The 14,970-nt window shown below is 36.0% G+C and overlaps 1 protein-coding gene across 2 annotated transcripts; it reads left to right on the top strand.

Annotated features, from left to right (window-relative positions):
• Positions 1-13,701, top strand: cdc50aa (cell division cycle 50 P4-ATPase accessory subunit Aa). 2 transcript variants are annotated; one of them, NM_212776.2, is given in 7 exon segments: positions 1-435; positions 3,506-3,625; positions 6,427-6,534; positions 6,995-7,082; positions 9,220-9,366; positions 9,598-9,810; positions 12,634-13,701. In NM_212776.2, coding segments are annotated over 7 exon segments (1,119 nt in total). In that variant the 5' UTR covers positions 1-186; the 3' UTR covers positions 12,828-13,701.
• Positions 13,702-14,970: the final 1,269 nt, after the last annotated feature.

The following is a 14,970-nucleotide window of genomic DNA, read 5'->3' as shown; positions in this document are numbered from 1 at the left end:
GGCTGCAGCACTTCCTTGTTTATCGCCTTGTCCACATCCTACTAAGCGCTACGGAAATAATCTCCATCGTTTAATGGCGCTGTCATTGTGCCATCAAAACCATCGATAGCGGCGATATAACACACACTGTACCCAACCAAGGACATACATTTAAAGCTGTGCTCGTCTTTGAAGGATTAAAGCGCGATGATGGCGTCCAGCTATAACGCGAAGGAGGAGGACGGTCATCATCCGGGATTGGTGGGCTCCGGCGGCCCGGGCGCCGTCAAGAGCAAGAAGCCGGACAACACGGCCTTTAAACAGCAGCGTTTGCCCGCCTGGCAGCCCATCCTGACTGCGGGCACCGTCCTGCCTGCCTTCTTCATGATCGGACTCATCTTCATCCCCATCGGCATCGGACTCTTCGTCACCTCCAATAACATCAAAGAGTTTGAAGTGCGCAACTTCACCATAGTACTGTCAGGGCTGTGCAGTATGACAATATAAAATGTCTATCTATTCATATTCTATCGTTAAAATAGTTAGTTCACAGCAAAATCGACAATCAAAAATCATTATTTACTCACCCGTTGCTTGTTTTTAACCTTTGTGAGTTTCCTTCAAATGTCGAACACAAAAGAAGATAGTTCGAAGAAAGCTAAAAACCTGTAACCATTATTAAGGATAGAAGTAAAGTTTCGGATTTTCAGACATTCCCCTTAATAATATAATTTCAGAAAAGTATTCATTGCAAATTTTAAATAGGGAAATCATATTAGCAGCAAATGACTTTCAAAGTACAACATTGTTCACAGTCAAATAAACAGTGTTAATGTTGTTTTCAAGTCACACTTGCATGCTAATTCCGATCGAATGTTTAAAGTAACATAGTAAACAATATATAGACTGCTAAATGAACGAATGTGTGAATATAAAACCAACTTTACCTCTATTTATTAAGGTAAGGTCTTATATTCGCACGTTCGTTCAGTGACAACTTGTGCCTCGCTCCCTATATTGTTTACTATCATATTTTGTATACATTAAGGGAAATTTGGTTTTATATTTACGCATTGGGACTTATTATAATTTCAGAAAGAATTCTTTGCCAACTCTAAATAGTGAAATCATATTAGCAGCCAGTGACTATCAAAGTACAGCATTGTTCACAGTCAAATAAATAGTGCTAATATTGTCTTGATGCAGTACATGCATGCAATTTCAGATCAAATATTCAAAATATCATGGTAAAAAAAAAATTAGAGAACATTACACAAGTCACTGAACGAGTGTGTGAATATACAACCAACTTTACCTTAATTTTTTATATTCGATTTACAATCACACGTAAGTTTGAGTTTCAAACAACATTAGCATTATTTGTTTGACTGAACAATAATAGAGGTAAAGTTGGTTTTATATTTGGATATTCACACATTCTCATTAATAATAATCTCAGAAAAGTATTCATTGAAAATTGTAAATAGCAAAATCATATCAGCAGCCAGCAACCATCAAAGTAGAGCACTGTTCAAAGTTGATTAAGTAGTGCTAATGTTGTTTTCAGTCCTGATATTCAAAATACCATGGTTAAAAAAATTAGAGAACATTACACAAGTCACTGAACGAGTGTGTGAATATACAACCAACTTTACCTTAATTTTTTTATATTTGATTTAAAATCACACGTAAGTATGAGTTTCAAACAACATTAGCACTATTTGTTTGACTGAACAATGATAGAGGTAAAGTTGGTTTTATATTCACACATTCTCATTAATAATATAATCTCAGAAAAGTATTAATTGTAAATTGTAAATAGCAAAATCATATTAGCAGCCAGCAACCATCAAAGTACAGCATTGTTCACAGTTGATTAAGTAGTGCTAATGTTGTTTTGAAGTCATGTGATTTCAGTCCGGATATTCAAAGTACCGTGGTAAACAATGTATGGAGCTGTCAATGAACGAATGTGTGAATATAAAACCAACTTTACCTTTATTGAACAATGTTACAGTTTGATAGTCACTGGCTGCTACTGTGATTTTACTATATAGAATTAGCAAATATTTCTTTTTGAAATGATATTGTTAGGGAGAAAGTATGAATGTGTGATTATAAAACCAGCGTTATCTCAATGTATCCATTGTCTTCCATAGTAGGGAAAGTGATAATGTGCATGTCAATGGTTACAGGTTTTCTTTTGATTTGTGTTCAACAGAAGAAAGAAACTCAAAGTTTGAAACGTATATAGGGTGAGTAAATGATGACAAGAATTAGCATTTTTGGGTGAACTATACCCTTAATATTGTATTGTTACAAAATTCATTGTTTAATACTTTTCATAATTTTATATAAGCGTAATATTATACGCCATTATGAGGATAAAGACAGAAACATATTTACATTTTATTTAGCAATATTTTATGCTCAGCCTATAAATCATTAGTTTATGAAAAGTGTTTTAAATTTCATTAATATTTAATTATAATTAGAAACAAATGCACTGAAGTTTTAATCTGATCACATATTACTAGCCGCGTTTCCACTATCATGCCTAAAGCGAGCGAGCTAAGGCCGGTGGTGTTTCCACTGTCACTTCCGGGGCCTAATCGGGCCAAAGCGGGGCCTTCTTGGGGCCAGCGGCCGGCCTTTTTCGGCCCGCCGAATACCTTGGGCCAAGGGGGGCCAGCTGGGGCTTCGGGGCGGAGTGAAAGGAGAGGCGGGCAGTTTTCTGATCGCACATGAGTACATGCGCCAAACAAATAAATAAATAAGGGAAAGAAAACATCTAGCCTTACAGTCTGGGGTCTTTTTGCGTATGATCACCCTTATGTTTCCCTTTTAAATGTAAGGCTGCTGCATAAAATAATAAAGTAGTTTTAATTTATAGTGACGTTCTTTGCTGCGTCCTCCTTTATGTTTCAATAACGCATAATAATCATTACACCATAAAAACACAGCAGACAGTAAAGGTTTTCGAGAGTTTTTGTCAAGTTTAAAAGGTGTGTTTGTGCGTGTTTAAATGCCTGTATGTGTGTGTGAGACCAGGCAAGAGCGCTCCCTTCACAACTCTGTTGATGCCGCAAGCGGGCAGATATTGAGATAATATAAATACAACAGAAAAAATATAAATACAACAGAAAGACATAAAACTTAACAAATTACGTGCCCACTTCCGTAGACTTTAAACAATATAGTGTCATATCTTGATAAAATAGCCTAAGCTATATTGAAATCTAATTTAAAGAATTACAAATAGTATCTACAAATAGTACAAATGAGTAGATTTTTGAGTAAATACAAACAAAATTACAAATGTGGTCAATAAATATTAATTATTAATTAATTGAATTTACAGAAAATAATATATATATATATATATATATATATATATATATATATATATATATATATATATATATATATATATGTCTTATTGCCCAGCCCTACAAGATAAAATAGTAGCATCATGAATAGTAGTTTGATGTTTGTGTAACTTGTGCTGTTGTTGTTTGTGTTGTAGATCGACTACACTGGTGTCGACATGTCCAGTCCGTGTTACAATTGTGCACAGAACTACAGCTGGAACAGCACTAGTGTGTGCACTTGCACTGTTCCCTTCACACTAGACCAGCCTTTTGAGGTAAACACACTTTACACTGCTAGACCTACATCATATTTGTGTGTTTCTGTGTTTTATTTTCAAGATCTGAACTTTTTTTTGCTGCGATGTTGTGGAAATAGAAACTGTTTCTAAATTAGAAATTTCGCAGTCGCAGATGGTTAAAATAGAAACTCCTTTTAACTTGAAAGAGACATATTTTATTGCGTGTTAGGACACTGTTACACTTCAGAAAATGGTTTTCTTTGTAAAAATCAAAGATCTAAAATCTAAATAAAATAAAAAATAATAATCTAGAAAGCATTTTCTAGACAAGTAAAAAATAGTTTTTTTTTTTAAGAAATGAGTTGTCTAAATAAAGTTAGGTTTTCCTTAAAACCTAAAATAATCGTAAAATAATCATGTTTTTTGGTATGAAATAAGTTTATCTTACCTAATTTATATATATATAAATTACGTTAAAAAAGATCACTTTAGCAGGTGTAATCAAAAAAATACTTAAAGGGCCATGAAACCCCCTCGTTTCAGCAGGGTGTTTTCACACCTCTACTTTAGAAAAAGTCAGAAAAGTGGGCATGTCCAGCTCTGTTTAGGGGGGAGTGTCGAAGGAACTAAAGTGGGATGGTGTGGGAGTGTCTATTTGGGCACGCGCGAGTTTCAGAGTCAAAATAAACACACAGGAGAAAGTGATGGGGTTTAACCTACATGGACATCTGTAGTCGAATTATTTGCCAGATTATTAAATGGTGGACTTTAACTGCAGTTTGGCTCTTTCATTCAGGGAATTCATTCATGCCACTCGCGACAAACGAGATATTTGATTCGAGGAACTGCTCTAAGCGTGTATTTTTCATGCAATGTTTGATACCGCACGGCGAATGAGAGAAAAAAACCCTCCGCATTTCCCGGAAACTTAGATGCACTCGGCAGGTAGTGTCAGAAAGCCGCGTGTGTTATTCCGGTCACAAAATGCGGTAAAAACCCTACACGAGGTTAAAGTTTGGTTGTAGTGCTAACATGTTTACACTCGGTGCAATAGTTAACTTAGTTCGATACGAACAAACTGAATAAACAAAGAGCACTGGTCGCTCACTTACCAAATCTGTAGAGTCAGGACAATCACCAGCAACTAGAGCCGCGTCTTTATTAAGAGGAGACTACAAGCGAATCCGGATCTCAGCGTTTGCAGATGAGAACAGCTCTCAGGTAAACAATGTTCCTCTTTAGACACGCAAGTTATTGTTGTTGAGCGTCGCGTACACTGTTAATCCTCACGTGACTCCAGATGAGCTCTCACAGAGAGAAAATGAAAACAAAACTTTACGGCAGCAAACAATAAAAGCAACACTTTACGCTTGTTTTGCCAACACAACGTGGCGTCTCTGTCGTGTAAACACTGTGACAGTAATGAATATTAATGAAGTTGCACAATAGAGCGCGCTGATTGGTTTGAACCAAGCTTTACTCATGCATTAATGCATCACACTGTAAGACGTAATAAGACACACTCTGGCACAGACGTCCAGTCTGCACGCTGGAATACACGCTATTATGTCATGACCGTGACGCAGCTTCAAAAATTCGTTTTAAACCGGAAGTACAAATTTGCTTGAAATAACGCAAAAACAACCAATTTACAGTTTTTAGTGAAATATAGGTGTCCTAATAGTGTTTATAGCAGTGTGGGACACATATACCACTGTCAACAGCTCAAAAAATGTGTTTTGGTGTTTCGTGACCCTTTAATGTATTGCTTAATTATCTATACATTATCTATAAATCAAACAAATGTTTTAAACGAATAAATTAGCAAAAGGATAACTGCAGGATTACAATAGAATTTTATTATTTATTAACTCCATTTAATAAAACGGTTACAACTTTTAAACCAGTGTACTATAGATTTTGCTGCAGTAAACTGGTCTATTGTTGTTTATTACACCCTATGAAGTTGTAAAAATTGTACTACAGTATTCATTTGTTTCTGTTATTAGTTGTTGTATTACCAGCAACTTACCACAACAAATGAATTCAACTACTTTACTATAATATGATTCAAAAACACTATGTATTTTACCACAGAAATTGTTTTAATGTGAGTGACCTTTTATAAAGAAAACTGAGTAGCTAAATTATGAACTATATTCAGTTGTTGTCTACAAATTACATAAAAAAACAGATAACACATTTATGGAAATGTAATCTGACTACATTTGGATTACATTTAGATTACTTTTGTGCTTGCAGTTTGTTGAAAAATATGTTCATTTTGTCAGCAGCAAAAGCCTTAACAGATGAATACTTCACAATACTAACAATAATATACCTCTCTGTTTGTTTATGATTATAGTAACACAGGATAATACGAAGTCACATTTTCTGAGTTTGAAAGATTTACTTATATTAAAGCACATTTAGAAATCAACATCATTGTCACTGCTACATCAGTTATTTCATTAACAAAAACCTATAAATGCATATGAAGGTATCAATGAAAAGCATAGTAAGCGTGAACTAATTTAGAGATATATTTAACTCTAGCTCCATTATGTTGTATATTTGCTTTGTCTGCTAACCGTTGGATGGTCAAACAAATCACCTAAAGTGCCATTAGCTCTCATGTATTATGCATTAGTATATTTAGAGGACGTTTTATTGATCGCACCTTTTAATATGTTAAAAATAGAATTGTTTTCCGCTCTTGTTATAACAGAGATCAGTTCAGATGATCTATAAACAACACTGAAGTAGCCTCAGTATAAAAGATTTTATGGCTGGTGACTGGATGTTATTTTAACCTCTAACTTCTTTTTTTTTTGTAGAGTAATGTTTTCATGTATTACGGACTCTCCAACTTCTATCAAAACCACAGACGTTATGTCAAATCCAGAGATGACAGTCAGCTGAATGGAGACAAAAGCTCTTTACTGGTGAGTGTTTCGACATATGCTGACTAAATGTTTGACTTTGACTTTAGTATATTATATTTAATTTTGTTTTGTGTAAACTTATAGTTTAATATTGGTGCATTTTGTGAGATCTGATGGTATGGAAATGCTTGAGGCCCAGAAGAGAAGTGGTAACAACAGCCAGTAAGTTGTTGGGAACAAAACTAAAGAGTATACTGGTAGTGTATACAAAGAAAGAGCATTACAAAAGGCTATCATGATTGTCAATGAAAGCCTTATTATATATATATTATATATATATATTTGGTGACGTGACTGACGTGACATGCTTTTCCGCTCAGAGTTTACTTTTGTTTAATTGTCGTTTGCATATTGCAAATATGTGTAGTTAGTGTAAACATGGCCCTAGCAAGCATACTTACTGAATTGTTGAAACGAGTTTGCACGTTGTCTTCAAGTGTTTAAATCTTTTGTTTTACAGAATCCGAGTAAAGAGTGTGAACCGTATCGAACAAGTGACAGGAAGCCCATTGCTCCTTGCGGCGCCATTGCTAACAGTCTCTTCAACGGTAAGACTGAAGGCTCATAATACTAATAACCCAGAGGAGTAGCGGACCGGCCCACAGGGCACGCTCTATGGGGGGGCCCTGCGTGATTAGGGGGCCCCACGTAGTCGCGAAAATCCGGCAACCGCAATAATCAAACTCTTGAAAACAACTGTGGTCGGAACCAATGTTCACAGGTCTGTGTTCTCTGAACTCCTCTCAACCGGTGGACTACTTCATTCTGATTGCTTGCCGCCGAACCGAGTCAAGCTCGGTCATAGCTCATACCATAAAGTTGACTTGATTTCAACTCTCCTCGACACTCACACAGGAGAAGACGCGCCGCGATGTTCCTCGCCGCCGTTTCTCATTGAAAATGAATCACTTCTGGCTACTTTGACGCTCTCGCCGTTTTCGGTTTGTGATCGCTCATCAGTTTGTGAAGGCTTCCCTGTGTTGTCGCCCCCCCCCCTTTCCCGCTCTTTAGTTTGTGATCGCTTCTCAGTTTGTGATCGCTCCTCAGTTTGTGAAGGCTTCCCCGCGTTGTTGCTCCACCCCGCCTTCCTTCCCTGCTACTCAATTTGTGATCACTTCCACGTGTTGCCCCCCAACCAACACCTCTCCAACTGGGGGCCCCGTCAGTGATCCCTGCAGGGGGGCCTCCCCATTTTGCGCTACGCCACTGTAATAACCTTAATGATACTTAGTGCCTAATATGGCTTTGAATATTACAAAGGCATGTTGCTGTTTTAAATGCTTGATAATAATTTTCTTTCAATAGTTTAATTGTTCATTTAGACTATTTAAATAATATTTCCTCTGTGCTAAACCAATATTCTTATTTTAATAGTTGTTTATTCTTTGTGTGAATTAGATATGCACCAAAACCATTTTTTAAAGACAAGCACAGATACTTTTTTTCTTTTACTCGCTGGTACTGATGCCTTTTTTGGGACGTGGCAGTTTTCGAAGTAATGACATTGTAAAACAATTTTTTTTCTTTGTAATTACGAAAATCTGTAACTTCTTAACACAAGTTTTTTTTTATTTTTATTAATTATCGTCCCACTTTATATTAAGTGTCCTTAACTACTATGTACTTGCATCACAAAATAGATACAATGTACTTACTGGGTTTATAATGTATTTTGAGAACACTTGTGGTGCTTTTGAGTTGGGATAGAGGTTGGGTTATGGGCAGGTTTGGTGGCATGGTTAGGTTTAAGGGTGGGTTAAGGTGTAAAGGATAGTCAACAGTGTATTAACAAATGTAATTACAAAAGTTAATTACAGATGTAATTACATACATGTATTTGATCAAACATGTACACAGTAAATACATGCATTTACACAATAAGTACATTGTAACAAACTATTAAATCCTGTGTAAGTACATATTAGTTAAGGCCACTTATTAAAAAGAGACCTTAATTTTTATTAATTATTAATTCATTCATTCATTTTCCTTTCGGCTTAGTCCCTTTATTAATCAAGGGTCGCCTGAATGAGGTGGACTCGGCTCAGTTGAAACAAACCCTGGGGCAGATTGATTGTAGTGAGAAAGCAATACGACTCAATAAGCCAACGAACCAGGCTATATCACAGTGTATTATGCATATGTAAAAGCCATATATATGGCTGCATGAAGGGAGAATTATGAGTAGGGTGGGATGAGTAAATGTGGTTTCATGTCGAATACGAAAGTGAAAGCATGCTGAAATATTACCGAGTGCTGTTTATTCGTTTGGAAAATTTACAGAATTAAAGAACCATCTGACATTTTTCCCATATTTTAGTCTCATAATATTTTGTATTAGGCCGATTGTTTTGTTCATTTTCAACATTTCTTACAGTGAAGGCTAACAATTGCACCTTCAACCGGCGGCAGTTACTTTTGCACTTATGTGTACTTTTGCATGCTGTTTAAATGAAGAATTAGCACAAGTTTATTGAGAATTTGAAGGTCGGTCATGCTGCTCATTGTAAAAGTATATAAATAAACCATGTAATCTCTGTCAGAATCTTGGATCAGTAGACTCTATGAACAAAGCTAATGCTAACATGCTCTAGCGGCTTTCTATGAGCCTCAAAATAAATATTCCCTGCTTACTCAGGCCTTAAGTCTGTTTGTTTGCTCTGTGTGATTCCTTTATGTTGGTAGATACACTGGAGCTGTTTTATATCCATCCAAACGGAAGCAAAATCGGCATTCATCTGGTGAAGACAGGCATTGCGTGGTGGACTGACAAACACGTCAAGTTCAGAAACCCAGGAGGAAGCAACAACAACCTCTCCGTTGTTTTCCAAGGTACAACTCAGAAGTCTACTCGATCATTCGGATGTGTTTAGCAAGGCCTTTCAGCTCATGTTTCACATTTCTTTTTGATAGATTTTTTCAGATTTCAAGTAAAGATGTTTTATTTATTTAAAATTTTAGTAGGTTTTCTATTTATTTTTTTTATATGAATACTTTCCTGATGCACTGTACATCAACACATCTTTCTTTTTTACCCTGAGTCTGTAATGTTTGTCCTCACAGACACCAGCAAACCTGTAAACTGGCGTAAGGCTGTCTACGAGCTGGACCCGGCTGATCCCGAGAACAACGGTTTCGTCAACGAGGACTTGATCGTGTGGATGAGAACCGCCGCTCTTCCCACGTTCAGGAAACTGTACCGCATCATTCAGAAGAAGAAGGACACCATGACCCCAACACTACCGCCGGGAAACTACAGCCTGGAGGTCGCCTACAGTATCCTTCACCAAACCCACACAAAGCCTTGTTCACACCAAGAATGAGCTATTAATGCCTTGTTTACACTGACTGGTACAGTACGGTACGGTTCGGGTCGGTACGGGTCACCTTTATCAGGCTTGCGTTTCCACTATAAAGGGTACCCTTTTGGTGGGTGTAGTGTAAGACAGAAAGTTTCAGTCGCATCATTCTCGCTCGAGGAAATGTCTACAGTAAAGCTGCACAGGTTCACGTTCACATATCATATTAAAAGCACTTCTCACAAAACAGATGCTTTACACACATAAATACTTGTGTATAAATGTTTATTACTAACTTTTCTATGAACAGGATTTGATTATAACTGCAGATCAATGACAGTGCCAAATAGCCTACTGTAACGTCTGTAATTATATAAAATAAATACATAAATGAACATATATGAACACATACAGCCCCTGACAGTCTCCGATGTTACCAACTACAGAAAAACTACACACATCAGACATTTCGTTCTTAATTGGGTTCAAAACAACACAAAGTATAGCCTACAGTCAGTGAAAACCTCTCATCTGTGTCTGTAATCTTCAGCAGCACATGTCATGTAGCTTCTGTTAGAGAGTTATTCCATCATTCCCCGTTCATTTTAGTCCAAAAGGTGATGATAATAATTAAAACAAGATCGTTTGTTCACGTTTGCTGAAGAAATAACGTGCTCCGTTTTTTTTCCGCGCTCCACTCTCGCGTTTGTCCTTTTCTTTCTGAATGTGTCATTCTCGCGTTTGTCAGCTTCTCACGGGATCGGGTTTCCAAAGCACGTCAATAATCAAGCGCACACTATTATAATCAGCTCAAGAAGTTTGTTATTTCAGATATAGACGCGCGGCGAGCGCAAGGAAGAAAGCGAAACCGCTCGCGCGTCAGACTGGCTCGTAAAAAAACTGCGAGGCACAGGGTAGATTCCGCTCTACTCCATGACTGTGTGGCTGTTCATCATGACGGTGATATATGAATATATAATTCCGCTGTAATCTCTCGCTGTGTATTTCAAACATGGCGGGTCCTTTGTTTACATTCTGGCTTGTTTTAAGTGAATGACGTATCTCTTCTGTAAACCAATAGCGTTCAGCTGCGCGTCTACCTCCGCCTTTTGGTGCCCTTTCTTGTGTTTGGGACGCTTTCGAAAGGGTCCTGAAAAAGTGATTCGGTACACCTTTTGACAGTGGAAACGGCCATAAAAGTGTACCAAACCGAACCGAACCGTACCACTCAGTGGAAATGGGTCAAAGGATGGCAATAATAATGATTACATTGGGGGAAATAAGTATTGAAGATGTCATGTTTTTTTCATGGGAATAATATTTCTAAAGGAGATGTTGACATGGAATTAAACCAGATTTTCGTAAAAACGCAAACATTACAAACATAAATCAAAAGAAAATTTAAAAAATGTGTGTAATAACAATGGAATGACGCACTGAAACGTATTTAAAACTTTATATAAAAATGGTGATGGCAGCTTAAAGGGAAACGGAAGCAGTCAGTTAAGGTTAAGTTTTTTTGTAAATTAATTTCTACTTTAATGAAAATGTATAAAACAAACTCGACTAATGTAACCTTTTTTAAGAAAAGGGCATGTTTTACTATAGCTTTTAGACCTAGGGCGCCACCATCTTGCAATATCGCTGTGTCTGACTTCACAGGGTTGGTTTTGGTCCCTCAGCTGAACAGATACAGTAGAAGTAATGGACCAAACATTGAAACTGGACAGCCTAGTTTAACCCAATGCTTCTCTTTGAGTGTGTTTTTTCCCCACAGACTTCAAGAGTGTAAAAATCTTGATAGTCTCGTCTATCAAATGTGATCTTTAATTTGTATTTTCTAGTCAGGTGATTGGCTTAGCCATTTGAGCAGCTTTATTTTGTGTCTCTGAAACGAGTTGTCCACCCTGGTTTCATCTTTAAGGCGTCTTCAAACTCCTTTTAATATGTAAAATATTTCTTCTATCACATGCCTTCGCTTTTATTTACAACACGACTTCAATCAGCCTTTAGGCTCAATAGTCAGGCTCGTTCAAGTTGGTGTCATCAATCTGACAACCTGCGCTTGCGCATGCTTTGAACCAGGCGAGCAATACCTAGTTCAACCACTGGGTTGTCAAACTTACATACTGCACCTTTAATCGCCATTTTGGAGAGTGATGTTTCCCTATTCAAGAATGCTCAAACGTACTGCCCGAGAGGCAATTCAAAGATGGCCGCCGAGAGAAATTACTTTCCCCAAAGCACAGATGCCAAACTCAGCTTCTGGAGGGCCGCAGCTCCAACCCTAATTAAACACACCTGATTAAGCTAATTAAGTCCTTCAGGCTTGTTTGAAACCTAAAGGTAAGTGTGTTGAGGCAGAGTTGGAACTGAACTATGCAGGGCTGCGGCCCTCCAGGAATTGAGTTTGACACCCCTGCCCTAACAATAAGCATGTTTACATTTTTAAAACACTTAATTCTGTCTGATTTATGAGCCATTTTTTTATTATGGGGACCAAACAGTTCACACATGATCAACATTTACTGGTATTACTATACTTGTGGGGACATTTAGTGTAAGGAATGCAAGGTACACAAAATCACACCTCACCTGGGACTGTAGCCCTCCAGGAACTGAGTTTGACACCAATGCCTTAAAGGGACGTTGGTTTTACTTTCACATTTCAAACTCGCAAGAGAAAGAGAAAACACCCATATAAAGCATTCACTTGTGACTTCATCATGACTTTCAGGTGTCTTTCAAACAGAGGCGAACGTTTACTAAACTGTGCGTTTCTTTAACGGAGTGACCTCAGATTACCCCGTGCGCAGCTTCGACGGCCGCAAGCGCGTGATCCTCAGCACCATCTCCTGGATGGGGGGCAAGAACCCGTTCCTGGGGATCGCCTACATCACAGTGGGCTCAGTGTGCTTCTTTCTGGGGGTCGTCCTGCTGATCATCCACCACAAATACGGCAACCGCAACAACAATGCTGACATTCCCAATTAAAGGCGCATCGGTGTGTGTGAAGAGTCCAGCATGGTGGAAACACACTGGTCCACACAGCCACTGCTTGCTGAGTTATTGTGTATGCACTGGCCGTTTTGAACTCTACTTTTGTTTTCCAAGCACACCAAAGCTTTATAGTGTAAATAAGAGCAGGTTCTTGAGTGCGATGGAGTTGATTTTTCCATATAAAGTATTTTGGGGTGAGGACAATATATGAGCAGAGTTACTGACTGATGTGTTTTCATATAATAGCACTGAATCTAGCTAAATCCCACAGAAAAAATGTCCACATCGATGTTTTCCCCCCAAATTCTAAATATAGATTGCCATTCAGAGTTTTAAAAGAAGAAAAGTCTCTTCTGCTTATCAATCCTACATTTATTTGATTCCAAGCAGTGCTGCGGGTAACATTTTACGTAGTTACATTATAATATTACTTTTCTAAGTAACGAGTAAAGTAACAGATTACTTTTAAGAAATAAGTAGTGATATTTGAGTTACTTTTTAATGTAATTAATTAGCTTATAAATAATATTAAATTAAAATTAAAGTAGTCAATGAATCACGTAAAAGAGAGAACGTGTTCATTATTTTGAACACATCGAAGAACAGGAAAAGGGATTATAGTCTCAATGGACGGTGATTTTACTTGAGACAAATTGTACAAAAGTAGCAAACACATTGCTTTAAACTGTAATTTAAACTGCTTTAATCTGTATATATGGCTTGTATAGCTCTGGGGTCAGGAAGTTCTCAGGTAACAGTATCCTAAAATATTATGCGCTATATTAAACACATTATGTTAATTATATTAAGTGTCTTTTTAAAGGTAAATGAAGGTTATATATTGCATTGTTAATTGAGTAAAAGAAAAGAAAGAAAAAAAACAAGTTTTGAAAGAGATCATGCTTTAGCCAGGAAATAAAAAGTAACGCAAAAGTAACGTAACGCATTACTTACCTCTAGTTACTTTTTTAGCAGGATAACTCAATATTGTAATGCATTACTTTCAAAAGTAACTTTCCCCAACACTGATCCCAAGTTTAGCAAAAATAGTACAATTTTAAAATATTTTAGCTATTTAAAACAAACTCTTTCGACTTGAATATATTTTAAAACGTCCTTTATTTATTTTTAAGCTGAATTTTTCGCATCATTACTCCAGTCATGTGAAATAATTGTTTTGAATATAAATTTAATAAGAATGGCATTTATCTGAAATAGAAAACATTTGTGACATTATAAACATCTTTATCATTGTTTTTGATCAATGTAAAGCATAATTAGTATCGATTTCTGTCATTTTTCTACTTAAAAAAAATACAGACTTCTACAAACGCTATCTAATGCTGTAGTATTTCATGTTACAGAATCTGTTTTATTTCAGATAAATAACTGGAGGTTTTTTTCTTTTAAAGAATCCTGAAAAAAAAAGACTGAATAATTCTAATCTTTATCAGGATGAATAATAATAATAAATGTTTCTTGGTCAGCAAATCATCATTTTAGGGTGCAATCTGAAGCATGCATAATGACGTAAAAAAATATTCAGGGTTTTTTTATTTATTATTTTTTACATTTAATAACTTTCAAAGAGAAAATAAATTTTCAAATGTGTTTCAAACAGTTTTCAAATTTTTACTTTTTTGGTGCACTTTGGATCAAATAAATGCATGTTTAGTGAGCAGAAGAGACTTAAAAAAACAAGAAATGTTACTGCTCTAAAACTTTTAACAAGTAGTATATATGGAAGTATTTATACATATATATATATATATATATATATATATATATATATATATATATATATATATATATATATATATATATATATATATATATATATATTATTAATAATAATAAAAAAATATTTATATATATATATATATATATTTATATATATATATATATATATATATATATATATATATATATATATATATATATATATATATATATATATATATATATATATATTTATATATATATATGCCCCCCCCTCTTTTTTTTTCTCTTTTAAATATTTCCCAAATGATTTTTAACAGAGCAAGGACATTTTCACTGTATGTCTGATAATATTTTTTCTCCTAGAGAAAGTCTTATTTCCTTTATTTTGACTACAATGAAGGCAGTTATTAATTTA

The sequence above is a fragment of the Danio rerio genome, chromosome 17 (assembly GCF_052040795.2).
Source record: "Danio rerio strain M-AB ecotype USA chromosome 17, GRCz13ab, whole genome shotgun sequence".
Taxonomy (NCBI): Eukaryota; Metazoa; Chordata; class Actinopteri; order Cypriniformes; family Danionidae; genus Danio; species Danio rerio.
This window is presented reverse-complemented; position numbering and strand designations above follow the sequence as displayed.

Bases quoted from the DNA above. Each gene is read 5' to 3' on its own strand.
- cdc50aa (XM_087288654.1), top strand. From the start codon at position 187: ATGATGGCGTCCAGCTATAACGCGAAGGAGGAGGACGGTCATCATCCG. The intron at 3,626-6,426 runs GTAAACACACTT...TTTTTTTTGTAG, and splicing joins CACTAGACCAGCCTTTTGAG to AGTAATGTTTTCATGTATTA. The intron at 9,367-9,597 runs GTACAACTCAGA...TTGTCCTCACAG, and splicing joins CCTCTCCGTTGTTTTCCAAG to ACACCAGCAAACCTGTAAAC.